The following is a 24,668-nucleotide window of genomic DNA, read 5'->3' as shown; positions in this document are numbered from 1 at the left end:
GGCTAGCTTAATACACATACAGAGTGCCAGGCCAGCCAGTGCTACTTAATGAGACTCTCAAAAGACAAAAACAAAATTTGTTTTGTTTGTGGGGTGGGGAGTGTTGGAGATACTCATCAGTGGTTAAGAGAACAATTGCTCTTCAAGTTACTTTCCACTGCCCACAAGTACATGCGTGTACTACATCTGACATCTTCTCTGGTCTCTGGGCACTGTACTCAGGTATATCCCGCCTCCCCCATATACACAGTACTAATAGAACAGAAGTCTTAATGTTTCGTATGGTTAGTATAAATTACTTAGGTTTATAAAGGTCTTGTTTGGTAGGAGGGCATAGTACTTTAGCTCTGTTACTTTTAAGATATATGAACTGGAAATCAGAACCAGACCAAAGCAAAACCAAGCACTCTTTTTTTTTTAAAGAAGAATTTATTTTATGTGAGTATACTGTAGCTGTCTTCAGACACACCAGAAGAAGGCATCAGATCCCATTACAGATGGTTGTGAGTCACCATGTAGTTGCTGGGATTTGAACTCAGGACCTCTGGAAGAGCAGTCAGTGCTCTTAACCACTGAGCCATCTCTCCAGCAGAAAAACCAAGCACTCTTATCAGACTTTTTTCTATCCCATCAAAGTTGTTCTCACTAATGAGATCACTGGGATTTAAAACTATTCTGTAATTTGAATGAGCTGGGTGTGGCGGGCCACAGGTTTAACCTAAGCACTCGGGAGGTAGAGACAGGCAAATCTCTGAATTTGTGGCCAGCCTGGTCTACAGAGTTCAAGGACAGCCAGGCTACACAGACAAACTGTATCTTAAAAAATAACACACCAAAAACTTTTTTGTTACATTTAATTTAATTGAGTTTGCTTTGCACTTAAATCTTCCCTTTCTCTTACAGTGCTTTTTTAGGACCAAAGGACATATTTCCTTATTCAGAAAATAAGGAAAAGTATGGCAAACCAAATAAACGAAAAGGTTTTAATGAAGGATTGTGGGAGATAGATAACAATCCAAAAGTGAAATTTTCAAGTCAACAGGTGAGTCCTTTTAGAAAATTTATTAATAACACTAGAGTAAAAATATTGTCATTGGAAAGTACATAACTAACTGAAGGACCTTACCAATATTAGGTTGTTGTGTTCTTTTTAGGTTGTTCCTTGACGTTTCTGTCTAAATGGTTATTAATGGAATGTCTAAAGAGATCTCAATAATTTATTTAAACTATTACTGAATTTAAAGCATAAGTACTGTCTTGTTAGATTCAGGGCCCTGAAATTTTTTTATTGTATGTTTGATAGGGGTGGGGACATATGTCATTCTCCATGTGTGTAAGTCAAGTACATCTTTGTGAAGTTAGTTCTCCATTCACCTTTACATGGTTCTGGGATAAAAATCAGGTCAGCAGGCTTGTATCACTGAGCTGAGCCATCTCAATGGACTAATGGTTTTGCAAATTTAAAGCCCTTTAGTTTGTTTTCTTTGCTTTTGGGTTTTTTTTTTTTTTTTCTTTTCCTGGAGCTGCGGACCGAACCCAGAACCCAGGGCCTTCGCTTGCTAGGCAAGCGCTCTACCACTGAGCCAAATCCCCAACCCTCCCCTTCCCCCCCCCCTTTTTTTTTTTTTTACAGATTCATTGAATGGTATTAGAATAGACCTCATTAATTAGATATATAACAGAAGTACTTACATCCTCAATAGGAATTCCACCTATTCTAAAGAGCCTCCTGCCCAGAGCTTTTAATTTATATATGGCATTATATTTTCAGAGTGGTCTGTTTTTACTTGGTTTGTTACATTTCTTTTTCTTTTTCTTTTTTTTTTTTTTTTAAGGCAGGGTTTCTCTGTTGCCCTGGGTGCCCTAGAACTCCCTCTGTAGACTAGGCTGGCTTCAAACTCAGATTCACCCACTCAAATGCTGGGATTAAAGGCATGAATGCATGCCCATGCTCAGCCTGTTTCATTTTTATTTTCTCCTGCTATTGCTAATAGTTTTTGCTGTATTTATTTTGTTTATCTGGGTGTGCATAACGTGTGCATGTGCTACAGTGCGTGTATAGTGGTCAGAGTACAACATCCTGTAGTTGTATTTACTTTTATCATGGTTGGTTTTTGAGTGTGCTTTTAGCAAGTGCTTTTACCTGTTGAGCCATCTTGTGGTCCCCTGATGATACTTTACTAATGTTTTTCTAATTGTGTCTTAGCTTTCTATATTGCCATTTGTACTCTTGAATGTATGAAAGTTCTAGAACTCTTAGATAAGGTGAACCCCTAGAGCAAGGCAATGGTAGGTACATGGACCTAAATTTGAGGCCAGCCTGCTCTATAGAGCAAGTTCCATCACAGCCAAGGCTACACAGGGAAACCCTGTCTGGGCTAGGGTGGAGATGAAAAAAAAAAAACCAAAATTCCTATGTAATGTCACAAGTACCATGCTGTTCTTGGCACTGACAGATGTTCTGTGCAATTGGAATCTTTGATACAGTGTGCAGCCTTGGATGATCTTCATGGTCCTCAGCATGGTGTACTGTTGGAACCGCCACAGTCTTCACCTACAGTGTGATCAAAGTGATGCCTGATGTGTTATTCCCAGGCCTGCACAGGTTGAAGAAACCAGTAATTGATTTTTTCAAATTAATTCAAAACAAATCTGGTCATTGTGATTTAAAACTTTTTGTAGTGTTAATAATATTAAAGATTTTTACATTTTTTTCCCTCCTTTACAAAAGAATAAAAGTTTTTTGGATTTTGTAAACATTTGACTTTTCTGATTAGGTATGTTCAACACTTAAGGTTATAACACTCCTCCAATCCCCATCTTTCTTACTTGGCCGATACCAAGCTCAGGCTGGCCTCAAATTCAGAACTCATCTGCCTCACTCTTCCTGAGAGGTACTCTATCTTGCCAAAACTGACTATTGTAATTTATGGCTTTAAAATTCCTTAAGGTAAGTGTTAACTACATATTCCAGCGTGGCTTATGCCTAGTTCTTTAGCTTAGGATTGCCTCACACTTGCAGGCATCCCACTACATAAAATGCTGGGATTACAGCAGCACCACTCCCTGGTTTAAAACTCTAACAATTCTATGTATTAAATGTCCTTTGCAACAGAAATCGGGGCACTCCCATATCTATCTATACATAACAAGCTTTTGATTTTACATGTGTAGAAAAATTTCAAGTTAGATAAACCATATCTTAAAAAATGAATAATTTATTCTTTATAGGTATCAACCAAACAGTCAAATGCATCATCTGATGTTGAAGCGGAAGAAAAAGAAACTAGTGTTTCAAAGGAAGATACTGATCAGGAAGAAAAAGCCAGCAATGAAGTATGTTTTGTATCTTTTCTGGTGTAAGAAGAAATGAAGAAACTGTATCTATAGATAGTAGTTGATTGAGTATACTGCAAGGGAGGAATAGGCCTTGGGTATCTTAAGTACTGCCTGTGAATTTCACAGTTACTGCAAGAAAGGAATTATAAAGTAAATTAACTGGCAAAGTAGGAGGTAATCTTTAAAATATTTAAAAGTGAATGAAAACATGCTAATTTTCTCAACTACTAAATAGGGTTTATACAGTTTGCATTTTTTTTTTTTTTTTTGGGTTCTTTTTTTCGGAGCTGGGGATCGAACCCAGGGCCTTGCGCTTCCTAGGCAAGCGCTCTACCACTGAGCTAAATCCCCAACCCCTACAGTTTGCATTTTTAAGATGCGTGGATTTAAAAAGTTTTTAATTTCCTGTATGTGTGCTTGTCTACTGAATGCATTCTTGAAGCCTGTGGAGGGCGCTGGACAGACACCCTGGAAATGGAGTTAAAAATGGTGGTGACCCATCATTTGGGTTCTGGAAAGCAAACATGGATCCTCTGTGCTCTTAACCCTTGAACTTTCCCTTTAGCCCTTGGATGGATATTTTATTTAAAATTGTTTTTATAAGCAAATCAGGTATAAGGTTAGTGTTTATTAAATAGTTGTTTAGAGTATTATGGGCTGGAAGTGCTTAAAAAGTATTAAACTGAAATTTTTTAAAGCTAGGCTTATTTCTCCTGTGTTATTCTCTGAGTAGAGATCCATTATAGGCTGCTTGGTCACTGATCTATTGGTTTGAAGAGATACCATGACCAGGGCAACTCAATTTAAAAAAAAAAAATATTTAATTGGGGCTTGCTCATAGTTTCAGAGGTTTAGCTCAGTATCACTATAAGGGAAACATGGTGCTGAAGAGTTCTAGGTCCAGATCTGCAGGCAGCAGGAGTAGAGAGACACTGGATCTAGCTGTGGGCTTTTGAAATCGCCAAGTGCACCCTCAGTGGTGCACTTCCAACAATGCCCCAATTTGTAGTCCTCCTCAGGTAGTACCAGTCCTTGATGACTGAGCACGTACAGATCGGAGCCTATGGAGGCCGCTCTTACTCACACCTGAAAGCAGCAGGCATCCCATAAGGCATCTTTGTCCTGAAGACACTAGTCGTTGCCTTCACTAGGTCAGCGTTAGAGACCTCTCCCAGCACTTTCAGTGAAGCGGGTATTAGGAATTTTTGTTTATGAAAATTTGTTTGTTTCTTGTATAATTTATTCAATTTCTTCTGTGACTTTTTTCTTGTTTTTTTTGTCTGCTGTTTTGCATTTTAGGATGTGACTAAAGCAGCTGACATAACCACTCCAAAAGCTGCCAGGCGAGGAAGAAAGAGAAAGGTAATTTCTTAAATATGGTATAGGAATTTCAAAGGAATTTTATTTAAATTGAGGAAGAACAGAGATATTATTTAGACTTGACCTCTACCCTTTAAGAATTAGAGGGTAAGTTGGTTACTTAGTAAAACATTGGTGATAAAGCTGTGGCACCCTCAAGTTAAGTGAATGATGAAGGGAAAGAAAGTGAACCAGTTTTTACTCCTGTCCACCTGCCTCATCTTCTCTATAAAATGAACAGTACATAATCAAACTGTTGATGATATAATACACGTGAAATCTTTATGGTAAATCTTGACTCCTCAATACTAGCATAGGCTGTTGTCCACTGTGCTAATTCAATGTTATGTGAGACAAGAGGGGCAGCGACAGTTTGGGCCAGGTATTTTGTAGGTTTTTAATTAATGTGAGTTTAGGTTTGTTCACACCTTTTATTATTATACCTAGTTATTATGTCCTAATCATTTGTATGCCAATGATAGAAATTAAGCCAATAACTTAATGTCTTATGAAGTAAAAGAAAACAATTGCAGTTGCTTTTTGTCCCCTGATGTATGTATGAGGGAAATGACCTTATAACTTTAACAGTGTTAAACAATGAGCAAGTAAAGGAGCAGGTCTGGTCATCTGAGGGCACACTCAGGCACAAACAGAAATGCAGAACACGATGATGCATTTCACCACTGATAGGCTTTAAGGCTGAAGGTTAGAGGGAATGTACAATGTTTTCTGAAGAACTGCTGGGGTGGGAGCTCACTGTTTTAAATGCTCTGACTCACGGCAGTGTGATGATGATGATAGGAGACTATTAGGACAATGAGAACAGATCAGTGATAAAGTCAGGATTTTAGAACTGACTGCACTGGCACAGGTAGACTTACTTGCACAGGGAGTAAAGCAGACAAGGCCTCCTGTTAATTTTTTTTTAACCACAATAGGAAAATACAGGAATGACTTATTTTCTTGCTTGTGTTGTACTCTGCAATACAACTGCAGCATTTTGGGGTTTTTTGTTTGTTTGTTTGTTTGTTTTTTTGGCTTGGTCTATTTGTTTTGAGACAGGGTCTCTCTATGTATACCACCAGGCTGTCCTGGGACTTATCATGTTGGCCTTAAACCGACAGAAATCACCTGCCTCTGCTCCCTGAGAGGTGGGCATTAAAGACAATATGCTCAGCCCACACAGTGTTTTACAAACTGAACATTTGTTAGTATTTATAAGAGTATGTATTTACTTTGTCACATTTTGTTAAATTTTATTATTCATAGATTTTGTTATATTAAGGTATTCTAATGGTTGTTGGTAATACTTGAGCCACCACAAACGGCTTACGTAGACAGCACCCTTAATTGGAAAATGTTCAGACTGCTCCCCTCTTCCACAGGCCATTCCCATTCTTAGGAAAATACTGGGATTAGTCAGTTTACAAAAGGCCTCTAGGTCTTCAGGTGGGAAAAGCCAGCGAGGCCTCTTTAAACTAAAAGGTATAAATGATTACCCTTAGAGGAGGGTGTGTTAAAAGCTGAAGTAGACTGAAAACTGAGCTGCTTGGGCCAGTAAGCCAAGGTGCAACTGCAAATACAGAGCGAAACTCCTGTACAAAATGGAGAGTGCTGCTCAAGTGAATCTGGAATGGTAAGAAAGTACAACAGATCCCTGCTGCTGAGGAGAGAGTGTTAGTGGTCAGTCAGGGCAGAAGTAAAGCCACTCAGAATGCTGCTGTAGTGTGAGCCCAAGCCCAATGCAGGCCGAGGCCCTGTCTTTAATTTTCTGAATGCTGAGAGAGGTTTTTTGTTTTGATTTTTAAAAAAGGTACAGATGGAGCTCTCCTGGGTCAACAGGTGAGGGTGCAGCAGGAAGCTGCAGGGAGTAGCATGTGCTGATGGAGAAGTTCTAGTAAGGTGTCCAGAGCTAAGGAAACTGAAGAATGTGATCACACTATGAAGTTTTCATTGCAGACAGCCTTACTTTGGAAGAAGCTGCAGCTAGGAATAGTCAGTTTCTATATTCAAAGCCTAGGGTCTGGAAACTACTAATGACTTGAATATGAACCCACTTTGGAAATCCTAGGACATTTAGGACTTACATTAAATGAACCCTGATGATGGCTGTTGACAGCATGGTTTAGGAGGAAGTCAGTCTTGCTGCCCAGGAAGACTCCTTTGTCCAGGTACCCATTGACTATCACCTGCTGCCAGGTGCTGTGCTGTGCTGGAAATGTACACGCATACAGTGCGGATAGTCATACCTGTGAGTGAAGCCATCAGCACTGGTGGATTAGCAGTCCGTGACTTTTTTTTTTTGACAGCCTCCTCCTGGTCGAAGGTACTATGAATATTGAAATGATATTAAAGGATTTCACATATTATGTAAGTGGCTGATGAAGAAGCATTGGATTTTGAGACATTTGACCCCAATTTTGAAAGAAATCTTAAAAAAACAAAATACTGCATTATACAACAGAACTTTCTGTGCATGGAATAAATCAGTTGATGGGATAGATTTCATTTTGTTTCCTTTTAAGAAATTGCCACAGGTACCCCTACGTTTAGTAACTACCATGCTGATAAGTTGTAGCCATCAACACCAAGGTAAGGCAACCATTATGTCTTACTGAAGGCATAGATGATTTTGATGTATGTGGGGTTTTTTGTGTTAATCAAACCTGGAGCTTTCAACGTGCTTTAAGCTAAGCCTTACCACTGAGTGAACACCCCAAGCTCAGTGTGCTAGCATTTTAAACAAGCAGTGTTTTGTTCTGTGGTGCTGAGGCTTTATCAGTACTTGCTTGCACATGCTAGGCAAGGTCCCAGGCTGAATTCCATGCCCTCCTAATTAAGTGCCCTAAACTGAGATATGTGCATTGTTCTTTTCAGACAATAGCGAGATACACATGTGACTTTGATATACACAGGGGAGCCAAGAGGCTTATTTGCTCCATTGCCTATGACAGTTAAGATGAGGGCTATCAGAGTGACCTAGTAATTGAGTAGGTCATGAAGGGCCTTAGGATTTACCATTAAATTCCAGGGACCCAGGCCTCACCTCAAGTTACTTATTTTGTTAGTGAGATAGAATTTAGAACACTTCAGTAAGTTGAGTTTATAACTGATTGATGCTAAAAAAGAGTGGAACAGAACATAGGAAGATGTCAAGTTGTTCAGGGACTGTATACTTGATGTGGGGATATAGAGCATGTTGGTTTGTGTTCAGAGGAAAAAGTTAAGTACTCTTGGGAATTATAGTGAAGATACCTGTGATTACAGTACAAAAGGGGGAAGAGAGACAACCACTGCTATAAAGGTAAGATGTTAGAGGAGATCAAGAGAATGTTTATAGATGCAGAAGCCAGAATTGAGACAGGATATAGTAAGAGATGAGAGAACCATACCTCTTTGAAATGTTGGCTTGGAAGAAGCATCAAGAGAGATGAGAAGTTATCTAGCTAAGAAAGGGGGGAGTTAACAGTACTGTTCCAGTGCAAAGAGTCCAGAAAGATACTTGATAATTAGTCTACTCAGGAGATTTTAGTTTTGTTTAGGCGTTAAGGACAGAAAAGAAGTAGATTGGAGAATAAATGTTTAATGATAGTTGCGGGTGTATTTTTTGCATTACATACATACAGGGAAACATTTAACTAGCATGAAAAATGATAGTTATGTAAGTAAATGTAAAAGCAATGCTCACTTTGAAGGGGTTGATTTAAGAAGGAAGAGATATATGACTCAGGAAGGGATTTGGAAATCAAGGCAATTCTTTCTGGCTATATTTCCCTTTCCCCATTCTGACTTTGGTTCAATCAATAAATGGATAAAAAGTATGTTAGCTACTCAGGACTTGGAGTAGAAGGTCAAAGGACTAATCATGTATTTGAGATTCCAATCTGAAATACAGAAAATGATTGTATATTTGTGTCTATCCCTCCTATCTTCCTGGTGCTTATCAACTTAGTCTTTGTTGGAGATTGTGAAACAGGTACAGCAGGGCCAGGATTGTGGGCTTGGCAAAGGATATATATGAACGGTGGTTCTCGGATGGGTATGGAAAGAGTTGAAAGGATAGAGTTGAAAAGCAGGGTAACAATGAGAAATAAATCCAGTCTTAACAGGCTTCAGTCAAATAAGTTACTTTAACAGTCAACCTATAATGTGAACATTAAATATATCCATGCATGTATTTCAAATAACTAGTCTTTACCCTGGATAAAATATTTTCATGAGTAAAGGCTTTTACTTAAATGATTTTGCAGTAATAGTCATAAACATGATCCATTGTAGGGCCAATCTTTATTTGATATTAAGTTGATTATTGTACTGTATTATTGATGACTGTTTCACTGTTTATTGGTATCTTCTCAAATGATCCACTGTACTTGTAATTCTTACTTGCTTTCGAATTATTTCCAAATGCAGAAAGGGTAAGTGAATAAGTTCTTTTTGCCCTGGAGCCGATCTGTTTAAACCTATATTTAAAGCACTTCTGACCTATTTATTAGTCATCAGGAAGAAAACCTTTGGCATCTCTGGGGCTTCATGGAAATACAGATGTCTGGCTCTTTAACATGGGGTTGCAGGTTCAGATCTGGAATTAGGGCAGCAGGATCTCATACATTCTTAACCTGAGATCTCCTGAGAAAGTTTATTTTGTTTCTGAGAACAGTCACATAGTAACCTTGACATTGTGCATAAATTCTTAGAGGCAGATATCTTTTTTTATCATCCTGGGCATCATTGATTAAAGGTAGATTGACCTGGGCCTGGAGGCATGACTATAATCACAATAGTTGGGAGGGACTCTCTGAGGCAGGAAAAGATAGTTTTAAGGCTAGTCTGGGTTGTCTACATGGAAAGATGCAAACTTCTGCCCCTCAAATAGCGAAGCGATGCTGTTTCTTGTAACTATGTTGACAATTTTTTTTTTTTACTTATTGAATGTGGTTCTGCATGCTTCTGTGAACATTCTTGCTCTGGTGGTGCATTAATACTGAAGTCCAAGTGGCTGTTTAATGTCCTTACATGCCTCAGTTGACATTCTTCAGTTTTCTTCATACCTTTGCAATTATAACCATTACCACTTATTTCCTGTGTTTTAATTTTATATCTGATTTCTGGTTCTTAATATTTTCCTGAAGGGCTTTAAGTCAGTAATAGCTGATTCTCATTTGGGGCCACTAACTTTTCAGCCTTGTAGTTTTCCATAACACTGCAAGTTTAAAGTTTATAAATAAAAAAGTACTAGCATCAAAGGCCAGTCTCAGTTGAAACATGAAGCAGAGTTAGAAGTGGCAGCGTGAGTTGTTAAAGTATATAATTGCATTATTCAGTTTTCCTGTTGTATCCAAAATGTTAGTCTTATTTTTTCAAATAATTGTTTTAGGTTAGGAAACTTTTGTTCTTTTTTTCGGAGCTGGGGACCGAACCCAGGGCCTTGCGCTTCCTAGGTAAGCGCTCTACCACTGAGCTAAATCCCCAGCCCCAGGAAACTTTTTAAAAGTGGGTGAAAACACTGAGATGATTTAATGTTATTGATCAAAAGTAATAAAAATACAGATTATGCTTTTATGCTTACAATTTTGCTAAATAAGTTAACTTTTTGTGATTCAGGCTGAAAAACAAGTAGACACTGAAGAGGCAGGAGTGGTGACTGCAGCGACCGCTTCCAATGTGAAAGCAAGTCCTAAGAGAGGACGGCCTGCAGGTAGGGTCATTCATGCCTAAGTACTTGTTTGGCCTGTGATTAATACTCCAGTCCATGAAAACACTGTGGGCTCAAATGTTTAGGATAATATTAACAGACATTGATTAAAGACATTACCACTGTGCTACAAGTCTGAGAAAAATGCCATGTAGGCCTCCGGCTATATACAAAAACAGTTTTAAAGGAGAATCGGTTTCTGCTTGTGACTACTATTAAGCTTGAAATAATTGTGGCTTTTGTCTCCAAGTTAAATTAAAATCTCTCCAAATACTTGAAAATTAATCTCCTGAGATTATAAATACTATGACTCGTGGGCTTATTTTACTTTTTTCACTTTCAGATTACCGCATTCTGATATTGCCTTCATAGTTTGTAAATAATACTGAGTTGTTCTTCCTAATACAGAATAAAACACTGAAAATCAACGAGAATATTTTTTTTCCTACATCACAATAGTATCCTTACTGAAAGCTGTAAAGAGGAATAGTCAGATAGGAAAGAAAGATGTATGTACATGTTTTATGGTAAAGATCTTTATGAATGCTAATAAAGTTCCAAAGATGTATAGTACACATTGGTGATGAGTGATACTATACATACATGTCTTCTTTCTCATACAATCCATCCCTACTGCAGTCACTCCCTCTACTCCTCCCACTTTTCAGTCTCTGTCAAACATAGGGACAAAGGGAAATTTTTTGTTAACCACTAAATAGTCACTTTGTTTGTCCCTGGGTCACACTAGTGTTTAGGGTGTATGTATCCTGTAACACTTGTATTCCACATGAGCCTAGCATTCAAGAAAAAAATCGTGCTTTTTTCTAGCTACTGAAGTCAAGATTCCAAAACCAAGAGGCAGACCTAAAGTGGTAAAACAGCCCTGTCCGTCAGAAAGTGACATGTGAGTTTACTTTGAATACAAAATTATTTGAGACCTGTGCATAGTAGAAACTAGTTTGTGTTTTTGAGGTTTTTTTCTTTTGTCTTATATGATACTTGTTTCTGTCACTGTTCTATTCTAAAACTGATGAGAGACTGGAGCAGCATTTGTGTGTAAGGGATTCAGAGTCCGCTCATTTGTGCTTTTTTGTGAACTTAGGCAAAGTTGCTAAAAAAATTTCTGTGCTGATTATATTTGAGTAGTGTCCAGAGACCTACTGTTCTGTGTAATAGGTTCTTTATACTATTTTAAAAATTAATTTTAAGTATTTTTAGAATGATACTTAGTTACCAAAGAAAGTATTGTTTTTCTTCTTATAAATCATTTTTACTACATTTTATTTATTTTGTGTATGTGTGCAAGGCCTATGGTCATTTTAAAGTTTGGCTCCTGGGAATTGAGATCCTGTAATTATGCCTCAATGGCAAGCATCTGTACCTGCTGAGCCATCTCCTAGGCTAGTTATCTTTTTCCACATAGAAAATCTGTTCACCTTGCATTGTTTTGAGAAACTTGTGGGGATATAAATCAGGAAAAGGAGAGACTGTTGTGTTGATTGTGACTTAGGAATGGATCTGTTGTGGTCATGTATGTGCACATGTACACCACAAATGCTCTTAGCGTCTAAGAAAGGTATGAGACCTGAAAGGCACAGTGGTGAACCAGCTGAGGTTAGCCTCAGGAAGTAAACTTTGGTTTTCTAAAAGAGCAAAAAGCACTTTTTCACCACTGAGCCATTTTTCCACACCTGAATTTGAAGGATTATTGATTATTGAAATACTGCTTGAGAGATGGTACTTTTCAACTAAAATAGAACTTTTCAAGAGCTTTTTTTCCAAGCTAATTGTTACAGGTACTCTCAAAGAGGAAAACCACCATCACCACCACCAAAACAAGATTTTTTTGTTTTGTTTTGCAAGACTGTTTACCTTTGGCATTTGCAGCCAGCATGGGTAACATAGTAAACCTTGTCTCTAAAAACAACAAAATGTAGATTTAGTAACAGTCACTAGACTGTAGCAGAGAAAACAGATTTGTGTCACTACTCTGAGTGGCTGCTACTTGATGGCTTGTATGGTGATTTGCTTAATGAAGGTAAACATTTATTTATTTAATGTTTTTCAATCCCTACAAATGACTGACAGGTTTTATTTCTAAAACAAATATTTTTATAAACATCTACAATGCAATTCTACTAAATGGGGTTCTTGGGTTATACTTCAGTGTTGGAATATATGCTAAATAGTTGCAAGAAACATCCAAAAATTGTACATAATGTAAATTCCATCTTATGGATGGCAAACTGTCTAAACTTTTATTTATTTATTTATTTTTGGTTCTTTTTTTCGGAGCTGAGGACCGAACCCAGGGCCTTGCGCTTCCTAGGCAAGCGCTCTACCACTGAGCTAAATCCCCAACCCCTAAACTTTTTTTAAACATAAATTTTGCCATGATTTTTACGGCTGGAATGCTTGTTTAGTAAAGGAGAGAGTGATGGTTTAGCAGTTCATAGCCCTGCTGTCCTTCAGTAGAGCCCAGTTTGGTTCTCAGCACCCACATCCAGCAGCTCACCTCCTCACACCCACGTGAATAAAGACTAGTAATTGTTTCAAAACAGTGTAAATGAATCTTCCACTGTTGCACTCTTAATATAGGGTTATTGATGAAGACAAAAGTAAAAAAAAGGGGCCAGAGGAAAAACCACCCAAAAAGCAGCTTAAAAAGGAGGAAGAAGGCCAAAAGGAAGAAGAGAAGCCAAGAAAAGAACCAGATAAGAAAGAGGGGAAGAAAGAAGTCGAATCTAAACGGAAAAATTTAGCTAAACCAGGGGTTACGTCAACCTCTGATTCAGAAGAAGATGATGATCAAGAAGGTGAAAAGGTAGAAAATTGACATTTCTTTCCTCTTTGTGTATGGAAATCAGCCCACTGGTAAAATGACCTCTCCCCATGTATTTCTGTATGAGGTGTTCATGTTCAGCATATAGTATGTAGAGGCCTAGGGTTGAAGTGTCTCTCAAGCAATTTCCTCATGTGGTGAATCCTGGTGGCAACTTTGATCTGGAGGCCATGTGTATTTGCCTACAATGGCTGAAATTATAGGTGGGCCACCACAATTATGTGTAATCTTTGAGTTTTCGGGATTCAGACTCTGGTCCTCATAACTGCTGAGCCCTCTTCCTCATGCTAATGTATAGACAGATGTCTTGGAACTGGAGATGGCCTTCCCTCCATGTGGGTGTTGGGAACTGAGCCTAAGAGATGTCATCTATTTGGCCCTGTCACATTTATGTTTTCGAGGCTCTCCATGAATATGAAGCTAGATTGGCTGGTTAGCTTATCTACCTGTGTTCCTACCCTCCATCCCTGCCACCCCAAAAACATACTCAACTTTTAGTAGGGGTGCTTGGGATCTGAAGGCAGTTCTTGGACAGGAAGCATTTAAAACACTGAACTATTTCCCTAAATACATTGTAAGTTTGTTTGCTAGATAGTTTAGGTACTTTTTAAAATCTTATTTAGTGAATGTTTAATATTTGTTAAAGGTTTATGGGTTTCTTTATTTTTCCTAATAGAATTCCAATTAAGGCTTGTTTGAAATGTTTTTTTTTTATATTTTGAATTTATCCTGCCCCCTTATAGTTAATTTCTAGAAACTAGATATACTTCCAGTACCCCTGCTATATAAACAATGGTTGTAGATAATCCAGATGACTGGGATCAAAGACAAGAGGTGCATTTATACATTAAACTTTAAATCTTTTCCTATTGTAATTTTTTAGTGAAGTATAACTTTATTTAGATGACATTAAATTTTATTAGCTTTATCTTTTTTGTGGAAAAATACATTTTTTAATAGCCTTGAGTCGTATATTTGGGCTTCTCTGATTATTTTTCAGTATTTTAGAAACCTAGCTTTGTGGAGGGATTTGAGACAGGGTCTAACTATTCATCATTGGCTGACCTGTAACTTGCTTTGCAGACCAGACTGGCTTATCTGCCTTTGCTTACCAAGTGCTGAGATTAAAGGTGTCTGCCACCATGAACTGCTCAAAGCCAAAAACTGTAATTGGCTAGCTTCTCAGCTCACTTCTAAAGGGGAGTAATGGACTCCTATGTACTCAGAAGAGTTAGATCTGTGTTCTTGTTTAAGCAAGCATGGGCTTAAGCTTAGTTGCTTTTTTTCCTACCTACCATAAGTGTAATTAGTCTCAAACCACTAACTTGAGAGTTAACAAATACATCCTCATTCTCAAGCAGAAGAGAAAGGGTGGAAGAAACTTCCAGGCTGCTCACAGGAGGAACATGCTAAAAGGCCAACATGAGAAAGAAGCTGCAGATCGGAAACGCAAGCAGGAGGAACAAATGGAGACTGAGCAGTAAGTATTCTTTTTAGTTTTCAGTCTGCATCCTTTTAAAGAGTAGTGGCCTTTAGCCTCTCACTTTCCAGAGTTGATGAAGCCTTTTGAAGTGAATTCCCATATTAAAAAACCTTACACACGTGCTATTTCATGCTCTATTCACTTTTCAAGAGGATGAAATTCACTGAGGTATCCTCTTGTGAACTGCTTTATAATATAAATGAAAGTACAATTAGGTTTTGTGTAACATGCTAAGCAGAATTATGAAAATATGCTGGTGGTGAAAGAGTGCAACCCCAGTTGGAAACCTGGAAGCCAGTGAGAGTAAACCCACGGCTGACAGGGCACCTTTGACACTCGGATATGTACATTTACCACGAGGATGTTCTTCCTCTTTCCTATACAGTAAATAGTTTATCAGCAAGGAATGGTCACTGCAGTGATTAGACTTCATGTCTCTTACACACTTGTTTTCCTAGTTTATCACTGTCACTTTTTCTCATTTTTAAAGTGTCCTACTCTAAACTTTTGTGGGCTTTTTATTGGTAGTGAGGAGACAGTTACTTATAAACATTTCTCTGCTTCTGTAGCTATTTGGAGGATACAGAGCAATTTAGCTGCTTGAGGAAGTTTTTTTAAGTGATTAAAATGCCAAATTATGGCCACATCTGTAAATGCCATTATTCCTGTCCTTTCTTTCCACTGAATACTGTGACTGTTGTTGCTTTTTAACTTTGTGCTCCCAGAATTCAGACATAAATTAGTGGTTGCCTAGTGAATCTAGCCCAATTCTCTTCAGAATCTCAAGTTATCTTTTTTGTATTTCAGTTTCTTTTGAATGTCCTCCAATGTAACTTTCTCAAATTCTAATATTTGTGTTTTCTTTCCTTCTCCTGTTATTACAAACTTTGTACTTGGACAGTTTTGCTCTGTAAAGCATTTCAGATGCAACTTGTGTGAAATGCATTATGCAAAATAAAGTTTATTGTATTGTATTCCCAGCCAAACAACATGTAATCTACAGTAATAAAAATATATCTCATTTTGGGCTCAAAGCATTAATCCAGTAACTGAAAAGAGAATACGAGTGGAGCATACAAGCGATGAAGATCTTGAGACAGACTCATTGGACTGAATTTTCCCCTCCCCCCTTGATGGAAGAAATGTTCCAGATTCTAAATTGAGGACTTCACTATTAATGGCATTATTAACTGTGTTATGATTGTTAACAAAATATCCTGTAAGGTACACACTACATATTAAGGTTGGCCATCATTCCTGTTTTTTTTTTTAGCCAAGCTTAAAATGAAGCTTTGTGTTTGAAGTTATAACAAACATAGATGAAGTCGGTGGTTGTACATTATTTCATTTAGAAAATATGAAAACTCATTTTGTTTTGAAGATAGGTATTAAACTGAAATAGCTATTACGTTCTTGAAAAATGGGGCAGGTGTGCCCTTCCCTTGACATTCTTTTGTTGTTAAGTTCTTTAGAGTCTTGTTTTTTTTTTTCTTTTTAATCCTGAGAGATTAAACAGTAGACTTGTTAAGTAAAAATATGAAACTGTAACCAAAATTTTAAAATAAAGTTTTTTTTAAAAAAAAAACCTGATTTTTAGGTATTTTTTGTTCTTGTCTATTTTAATTGGTTCATAATAGGCCCTGAATGCCAAGCCAAGGTACTAGAAAGTAAAATTTCTAATTCAAATGGTTATTTTTTTTGTTAATCTTAGTAAAGTGGTACTTGTGGATGTCATTTACCTCGAAAACAATGGCCTCCTCTACAACTTAAAAAAACCCAAAACCAATATAGTGTTAGCTTAAAGCAGGGCTATTTACAATTGGAGCCAATTGATAAGGCCCTTGAGTTACCTGTTCTTTGGAGATGTGGGGTACAACATAACTGGTCTACTTTAATATGCTTTAAAAAAATGTAGTGAAGAAAGTTAATTTAAAATTCATTACAGGTTTGTAGACCATCTTTTGTGGATTATCCAGTGATCCTGAAATTGGAATATTTCATTGTGACTGAAAGACTACCTTAGCATGTTTGAGTTTTTTCTGTATTTATGTTAATGCTATACAGCATTATATGCTTCTAGCAACTAATCAGCGTCCTGTTTTGTAGGCTGATGTATTATTTTTAAGGAACATTTTTTTAAACCTTTACACGGGAATATGGGCATTTGCTAACCTCAGTCACAAAGTTACAGTGTTTTGAAATATTTGTGTTAACATTTGATAGGCAGACTAAAGATGAAGGAAAGAAGCCAGAAGTTAAGAAAGTGGAGAAGAAGCGAGGTTAGTTATTTTACTTTCTAAGACACACAGAATTACACAGAAAGTTACCGAAGCTGGATGAGATGGCACAAGCCTGTAACCCTAGCATCTATGGAAGCACACCCAGTAGAACCTCAAGTTTCAAACCAACCAGGGACACAAAGTGGGATCCTGACTTTAAAAAAACAAAATACAGTAAATTGACACAAAATTTAAAAATGACTTGGAATCCCATTTCGTGTTCTTAGAGCTCACAAACATACTAGATTCTATATTAAATTGCATTTTAAGCAATTAAAATAAACCTGCTAACAGCTTAATACTTATTTGGTGTCAGTTGTGCAGCCCAGCTAAGAGCTGGAGGCTTTTGATAAATACCTTGCAGTTAAATGCATGAGGTGAAACAGCAGTTTAAGAGCTGACTTGTAGGAGTAGAAGCTTATCATCTGAGATCGAACAAATGCAGCATGCTGTAATTGTGTGCTTTTATGCTGCATGTTTGTTCTCCAAACCATATATGAAAATTAGCAGGTAACTTTTACACTATTCCATCTATGAGTTTATTAAAGATTATGAAAGAATTATTATAACACCATTACTTTTATGTGTTTAAATGTACAGAGATATGGTGTGGGGAAAAACTATTTACTGTTTTTCACATATTTCAATTTATAGAAACATCAATGGATTCTCGACTTCAAAGGATACATGCTGAAATTAAAAATTCACTCAAAATTGATAATCTAGTAAGTGTTTAACGTCATTTAAAATACACTGCTTTAACAGCTTTATATATATTCTCACATGACTTAAGTGTATAAGTTTAAGATAAAAGGAACAATACCTGGCCATTTTTGTACCACCGTAAGAGCTTTTAGATCTTCAGAAGTAGAGTACAAGATGCTGTGGTAATTAACAGTTGTGACATTGCTGTTTTGTCATGAAGGATGTGAACAGATGCATTGAGGCACTGGATGAACTCGCTTCACTTCAGGTAACAATGCAACAAGCTCAGAAACACACAGAGATGATCACAACCCTGAAGAAAGTAAGTGCCTGCAAATGTAACGTCTTTTCTCAGTTCACTTTTAAAGGAAGTGTAAATCAACCAGGGAAAATAACTGTGACTGTTGTTTTCTCAGATCCGGCGGTTCAAAGTCAGTCAAGTTATCATGGAGAAGTCTACAATGTTGTATAACAAGTTTAAGAATATGTTTTTGGTTGGTGAAGGGGATTCCGTCATCACCCAAGTGCTAAACAAATCTCTTGCTGAACAAAGACAGCATGAGGAAGCAAATAAAACCAAAGATCAAGGGAAGAAAGGGCCAAACAAAAAGCTAGAAAAGGAACAAACAGGTATGTGGTGATACGGTAAGCTGCTGCTGTCCTGCTTGTCAGTTATTTGCCAGAACTGCTTTTGTAAATGGTTTTGTTAATGTGTTAGAAATGAAGAAGCCTCTACCATTAGTGAAGCAACACTGCATGGTCATTGACTGGAAACAACCATGTGGACGCCATTAGCTCAGAGTACTTGTCTAAGACCTATAAGAAGGTTTAGAGGGGCACTGTGAAGGAAATGTCTAGCAGAAACACTGTTAATGACAGTTTACTTCTGAGGAAAATCAGGATGTTTCCTAGAGAACCAACCAATTCCCTCCTTAATTTGCTTTAGCGAGGGGGCGGGGAAAGTATGTATATATTTTACATACATATTCTTCCCTTGATCTTTGGTTTTATTATATATGCACATGACCAGAATTGCAGCATCCTAGGCAGTTAAAAATGCTTCTTTCTTTCTTATAGCCAATAGCCATTTTGGGCAATGTTTTAATAAAATATATGACTTTTAATTACATGGTTATGTGCTTGTTGATATAAGCTGTACTTTTCTATTGTGCTATAAGAAAATAGTTGGTTAGCAATGGGTAGCATCTAAATAGTCAGGAGGAACAGTGATGACAAATTATCCAAATAGATGGCTGCTGACACCCACCTGTGCTTTGTGATATAAATAAATAATTCACCTGTGTCAGTGAATAAAACTGCCAGGAAGGGAGTTTGGGGTGCATATTAAATTGAGTTGTAGTCAAGATACAATACTGCAGGCTCCAAAGGTGTTGCGTAAAGGGCTGCTTAGTATGTACATGTTGTGGTACATGTCTTTGTATGGCTTTCGTGTCAACCCAAGTACATTAAATGGTTCAGAATGTACCTAAGGATAGAATACCATTATCAGCCTTCCCGATTCAATGTTAAAAAACACTTTAACAGGCTTATACTTATCTTTCAAGACAAAACAACAGCAAAAAAAAAAAAAAAAAAAAAAAAAATCTCATTTATTTGATAGTTTTGTGTTTTTTTAAGAGATGTATTAGTGGGTTTTACAGGAAACTGTCCTCCCCAGTCTTGTCATTTGGATACTTTAAGCATATTGTGCTCTACTATTAAGACAAAATTTGGTTCTCCTAAAGTAAAACAAACAAACCCCAAAACTACATGCTAGTGTCCTACAGAGTTAACGTTGTTCCTCATTGTAGTAAGTCCATTAAAAAATCCTAATTGTGCTGTTGTAGACTTTGAATGGTATGAATTAGTAGTCCATCTTTTCATTGCTGTTTGAAATGGCTCCAACCTAATCACTCATTCAAAGGCTGAATCGTTAGCACCGTGAGGGCCATGCTTTGACTTTTTAAGATAATTCAGTGTACCATTTTGTATTGTAGTAACAGTTTTTCCATTCTAAAGGTACAAAGAGCCTAAATGGAGGATCTGATGCTCAGGAAAGTAATCATCCACAACATAATGGTGACAGTGCGGAAGAAAGCAAAGACAGCCGTGAGGCCGGCAGTAAGACAAAGTAAGGCATGTTATGACAGTCCCGTTGAGTTAAGCCAGAGGCAGGCTGGAGATGGCTCACAGCAAAAGTACTAGCTCTTCCCTGGATTTCTAGCAACCATATAGCCGTCTGTGGCATATACTCAGACATGATAGGAAAATGTAAAGGTTCTTGCTTTGGTGCTGAATTTGGCTTCAAACTCCTGGATTCTAGAGATCATCTTCCTACCTTGGCTTTCGCAACTGCCATCCTACAGAAGTGTACTTTTTATTGTGCTTTGCTCATCATTCACAATAGAGCCCCAAAGTTTATTAGTATTAAGAAAATAATCAGTGTTTATTTTGTATTTCTCCCTGAGACTCAATCATGGTAGTCACACTCTGTCACTGAGCTCTATACCCAGTGATTTTTGTTTTACTCGCCTTTACCCCCAGACTCCTTTTAGACAAGACCTCACTTGTGTATTTTGTGATTGTCTATTTCCCTGACTGTCATGGAAGTTGCATGTAGACTAGGCTAGTCCTAACCCACAGAAATGTCTGCCTCTGGAGTGCTGGAATTAGAGGTGCATGCTACTGCATCATCATTAGCCTTACTAATTTTTAAAAAAGCTTTGAATCAAAAAGGCAGGAGGAAGAACTGGATGTGTTTAGTAGTGCTCTTGGCTAAGGCTCTGTGTTCAGTCCCTATCATCAGAAGACAGAAAGCTACAGAGTGAGAACCCATCTCATCTCCAACACCCCAAAAAGGTTTATTGAGACAAGGTCTCCCTGTATTGTACAGGTTGGCCTTGAACTTGTAGCAGTCCTCCAGCCACAGCTGGCTTGTATATTTATTTATTCAGGAAAATGGATTTAGGTGGGAACACAATGAAGGAAACAATTTTTATGCATCACAAAAGTTAGCACCAGATCTAGAATGTTTCCTAAGATTATCTCACCAGATCTGTGCATTACATTGGTAGCAATTTTGTGATTTTTTTTTCTATTTCTAAATTAAATAGGACACAGATTTAATGCCCTTCTTGCTCAAGAGAAAAACCCCCAAGCCTAGTTGTAATGACTTTCTTTTATCTCCTTTATTTTAGGACACCTGGAGAAGAGAGAGAGGCTGAAGTATCTCTGAAGGAGTCTACCCTAGATAACTAGGTCTGCAGACTTCAGATGTAAAGAGTGTGAGAAGTCTGTTGTGAGTGGCTTCATTTGAAATACTTAGGCTGCTGAAAGGTTTAAAGTTTTATAAGCATAGGTTTTGATGTTTAAGTAGTTGGGGGATAGAAAAACCCTTTATATTTGTGTAAAAGTCAATTATTGCTAATTTTCTGTGTGCAGTATTAACAGCTCCGCCATCTAGTTTGAGTAAGGAAACCTACTTAGAAAGGTTAACCTGCTTTATAGACATGACTGTAGTGAATTTTTGGTTAGTGTGTCAATGTGTAATTAGTAGTAGGGCAGTTACATTTTAAAACTGCTACTTGTATAAATCTTTCCTCTTTTCCCAAATACTGTGCGTTTTGTGCATAGTTTTTACAAATATTGGATTTACCAGACTGTCTTTTCACTGTGTGGGTGTTTTAGAAGTTGAGCATTTTTATGGATGATAAAATGAATGTTACTTCTAAGTACTCACTCCCTTTTATCAACAGTTATAACCTCAGTCCATTGTGCTACATTAGCGTGCCTCTTTGTAATAATGTGTAGTATGACAGCTAGATGCCTATTGGGTTGTTATAGAAGGTACAAATTTGTTTACTTTTGAAAGTAATTTAGTTTTAGGACTGGGATTTCAGTGGTGTTAGAACTAGAGAGAACAGACTGGTTATATATACATATAGGAAGTCCATCTACAATCCTTTATAAAGGTACTAATCACACAAACCTAAAATTAGTTTGTTTTAATCTTATACTCATTAAGGTGTGTTTTTTTTTCTTTCTTTTTTAATTAGAATCAATCCATGATGCTTATAAGTAATAAATAAGGAAATTAACCTAATTGAAGACATGGCCATATTGTAATGGGATTTTTGTTTCTCTATCAAACATAATCAGATGATTACAGAAAAAACAAACATCAGTTGTTCCAAGGTAGTAACCAGATAGTCCATATACACAAACATGGACTATTGCTCTGTTAAATTAAGGCATAACATTTCAAAGATATTCTGAGTAATCAGGTCAGTTGTTGGTCTCTGGTAGGTAGAAAAGTTTATCCTTATGCTTTGAAATTTTGTAGGAAGGTGACTTAATACCAGTGTTTCTGTGCGATACGATTAAATATGTTCTTGATTTCTCAGATAGTTATTTTTACCTATGTAAAACTTTAATTACTCCAATTGGACTTTGCTTTGATAGCTCTTACAATTCACTACTGTTTTGAGCAAGTGCTGTACATTATTTACGCCAGTCTTCTGTTTTGTCCTTAGTACATTTTTAACTTGGACAAAAATTATCCTAGTTAAGCCATAAGTGTCAATGTGTAAATTGTTTTAATTAAAAGGTTTTTCTACCAAACTCTTATTAGTAAATTATTATTACTAAAGGAATGTGGATTTCCTGCTGAGGAAGTAATTGTGTTCTCCTTAGCTCTCATTGAGACCCTATGAGGGGAGACAGGAGCTATGCGATAGTAGTAAGCTCAAGAAAGAACTGTCACTTGCCTCGTGTTGACTTCCCTTTTCTTTCCTAACCACAGGTGTTAGTTTCATCAGTGAGCTACAGAATATCCAACCTCAGAACATTAATGGCACTTCTGAGTTATGAGCCTACTTGGGAGGCTGCCTTGCTCTGACCATGTATGTTCATTTTGGAATAGTCTGTCTGTCAAGCTTATTCACAGACAAGCTATCACTTTCAAAACTAATAACCAAACTTATTTAGACCTTACTTGGTTAAACACTTTCTGAATTAAGCGAACTAGTGCTACAGTGAGATAGCCACCTTTCCCAGTATGCATGTATAGTGTGCATGTATCGTGTGCATGTATGGACACCTATTTTGATTTCTCAGTTGCTTGGATCAATTTCTGATATCGCCCCTAATGAGAATCTGGTGTTAAGCCAGTATGTATAAACAATTTGATCAGAGCTCATCTGACTACATCTGCTACTCTAGTTAGGAATTCAATAGAATAATAGATGTCACCAAGGCCATGTGCGATACACTAAAAATGTTCCTGTCCATTAACTTACCTGAGTAAAGATGCAGGTGAAGACAGATCTGGGCTTCAATGGTCAGAATATGAAAATAGCAAAATTGTAGCTTGAGACCCTTAAGAAATGAGAGTTAACTAAAAAAATATACTTAAATTTAAATTTGTGTCGTGTAATTCTCCAACAAATATTAGAGATGACTGACCCCTGCTGTAAAACTGCAAAGTATAATCATCCTTAAAAGAACTGTGAAGCATAAGCAAGAAGCTTGAGGAAACAGCTATTTTCCATGCAGGTGATGTGCAACTGATAAAACTGTTCCATTCATATTTACCTCTGTCCTTAAAGTGACATATGAAATTTGATATGTTATATTTAAGAGATTGATACTGACATAAAGAAAAACTGAAGTCAGGGACTTTATAGCTTGTAAGTATAAAGGTGAAATTCTTTTGACGTGAGCTAGTTGATATATAAGAAATACCTGCAATAACATGATTAGCCTTTCTTCATTTTCACCATCAGAGAAATGGAAGAAGTAGAATAGCATTCTCAATAAATAAATAAGGATTCCATAGAGTTATGTTTATCTGTCATCCTTGTCTAATAAAATGGGGTAATTGGCATTATACATGCATTAGGTGTAACTTGCTGGAATTTACTTTAGGACAGTATGACCATTAGTACAAGACCCACATGAACCGCCATCTTAATCTTGGGACTGAGTAAAACCATTCATCATGAATGTGTGATGATGAAGCAGAATTCTCAGGGTACTTAACACTGTTCAAAACAAAGTAAGAAACTTAGGCACACTGTAAATTAGCCTTGGCAAGTAGATGGCACCCAGTGTTGCCTACAGCACTAAATGAGAATACTTCTAGACATACCACAAGCAGGAACTTGTCAGCTCCATGTAGTCGCCATAACTGGATTTGTAACATTTACATCCATGAAACGTGCTTCACCTTCTTTTAAACTTCACAATCTTTTAAACAGATGTTTAGGCTTCATTGGTTTATTTATGATAATTGTTCTTAGCCATCCAGAGAAAGGATTTGGCTGAATCTAATTTAAACCTAGGACAGAGAAAGTAATAGTTCAAAGTCTATTTTATATTACTATTATACACATAATTTTCTACCCCAAAAGTTTCCATAAAATATTCTGTTAGATTTGTTTAGAAGTGTTCTTTTTCTATAGCTCAGAATGAGAAGCCTTTGCTATGCTAAGGGGACAGAAGAATGGAGGAGCTGAGCCAGGAAAAAGCTTTTCTTAGCAATTTTGACATGTCCATGGTAATGTAAGTCTGCCATTGTTTTCTCCAGCCATGGCTTTAAATGACAATCAAAACTTGGTGCACCTATCTCTGTGATTCTTTCAAGAAATGAGGCCTCACTTATACTGTGTGACTTAGATTCATTTTGTCATCTCGTGTGCCTAATGTCTGCTTTAAAGATAAAAGCCCAATGTTAAATTGTAACTCTTCTTGATTTTGTGTTGCTTATCAAATAATTTGTTTGTAATTCCTCCTTACTACAGATATTTAAAGGGTCTTTACCTTGGAAGCTTCACAGTAGAAGGAGTAGCTCTTATATCCTTCAAAGATTTCTTTCAATAGACTACCCCAGAGGATGCATTATTAACTGCATTCTTTCATTAGCAAAGTCCACTCAGGGTACAAAATGCATAGGACTCAAGAGAAAAG

At 37.1% G+C, this 24,668-nt stretch overlaps 1 protein-coding gene and 1 long non-coding RNA gene across 11 annotated transcripts in view; one reads left to right on the top strand and one right to left on the bottom strand.

The window, feature by feature from the left end:
* Psip1 (PC4 and SRSF1 interacting protein 1) overlaps positions 1–22,322 on the top strand; it is a 32,271-nt gene extending 9,949 nt beyond the window's left edge. The window contains exons 4-16 of one of the 9 annotated variants that reach the window (XR_015619709.1): positions 904–1,042; positions 3,232–3,336; positions 4,639–4,701; positions 10,303–10,396; positions 11,222–11,297; positions 12,992–13,217; positions 14,597–14,715; positions 15,754–16,997; positions 17,652–17,722; positions 17,923–18,024; positions 18,119–18,332; positions 19,722–19,833; positions 20,900–22,322. Coding sequence is in view for 8 of the 9 variants with exons in the window: in NM_001436769.1 (NP_001423698.1) it covers positions 904–1,042; positions 3,232–3,336; positions 4,639–4,701; positions 10,303–10,396; positions 11,222–11,297; positions 12,992–13,217; positions 14,594–14,715; positions 16,942–16,997; positions 17,652–17,722; positions 17,923–18,024; positions 18,119–18,332; positions 19,722–19,833; positions 20,900–20,960 (1,441 nt within the window). In the remaining variant the exon portion in view is untranslated. 9 annotated transcript variants of the gene reach the window in all.
* LOC148005879 (uncharacterized) lies at positions 1,833–23,451 on the bottom strand. Of its 2 annotated transcripts, none has more exons than XR_015620284.1 (3): positions 23,000–23,451; positions 6,948–7,027; positions 1,833–2,554 (listed from the first exon to the last, which is right to left on the bottom strand). It is a non-coding gene; the product is annotated as an uncharacterized LOC148005879 (long non-coding RNA). The 2 variants fall into 2 exon arrangements; XR_015620285.1 differs by lacking the exon at positions 1,833–2,554 and adding an exon at positions 17,821–18,032 and having other exon boundaries at positions 4,848–7,027; positions 23,000–23,097.
* Positions 23,452–24,668: the final 1,217 nt, after the last annotated feature.

This window comes from Rattus norvegicus, chromosome 5 (assembly GCF_021556685.1).
Source record: "Rattus norvegicus strain SHRSP/BbbUtx chromosome 5, alternate assembly SHRSP_T2T, whole genome shotgun sequence".
NCBI classification, from domain to species: domain Eukaryota; kingdom Metazoa; phylum Chordata; class Mammalia; order Rodentia; family Muridae; genus Rattus; species Rattus norvegicus.
The sequence above is the reverse complement of the archived record's forward strand: the minus strand, read 5'-3'. Positions and strand labels throughout refer to the sequence as shown.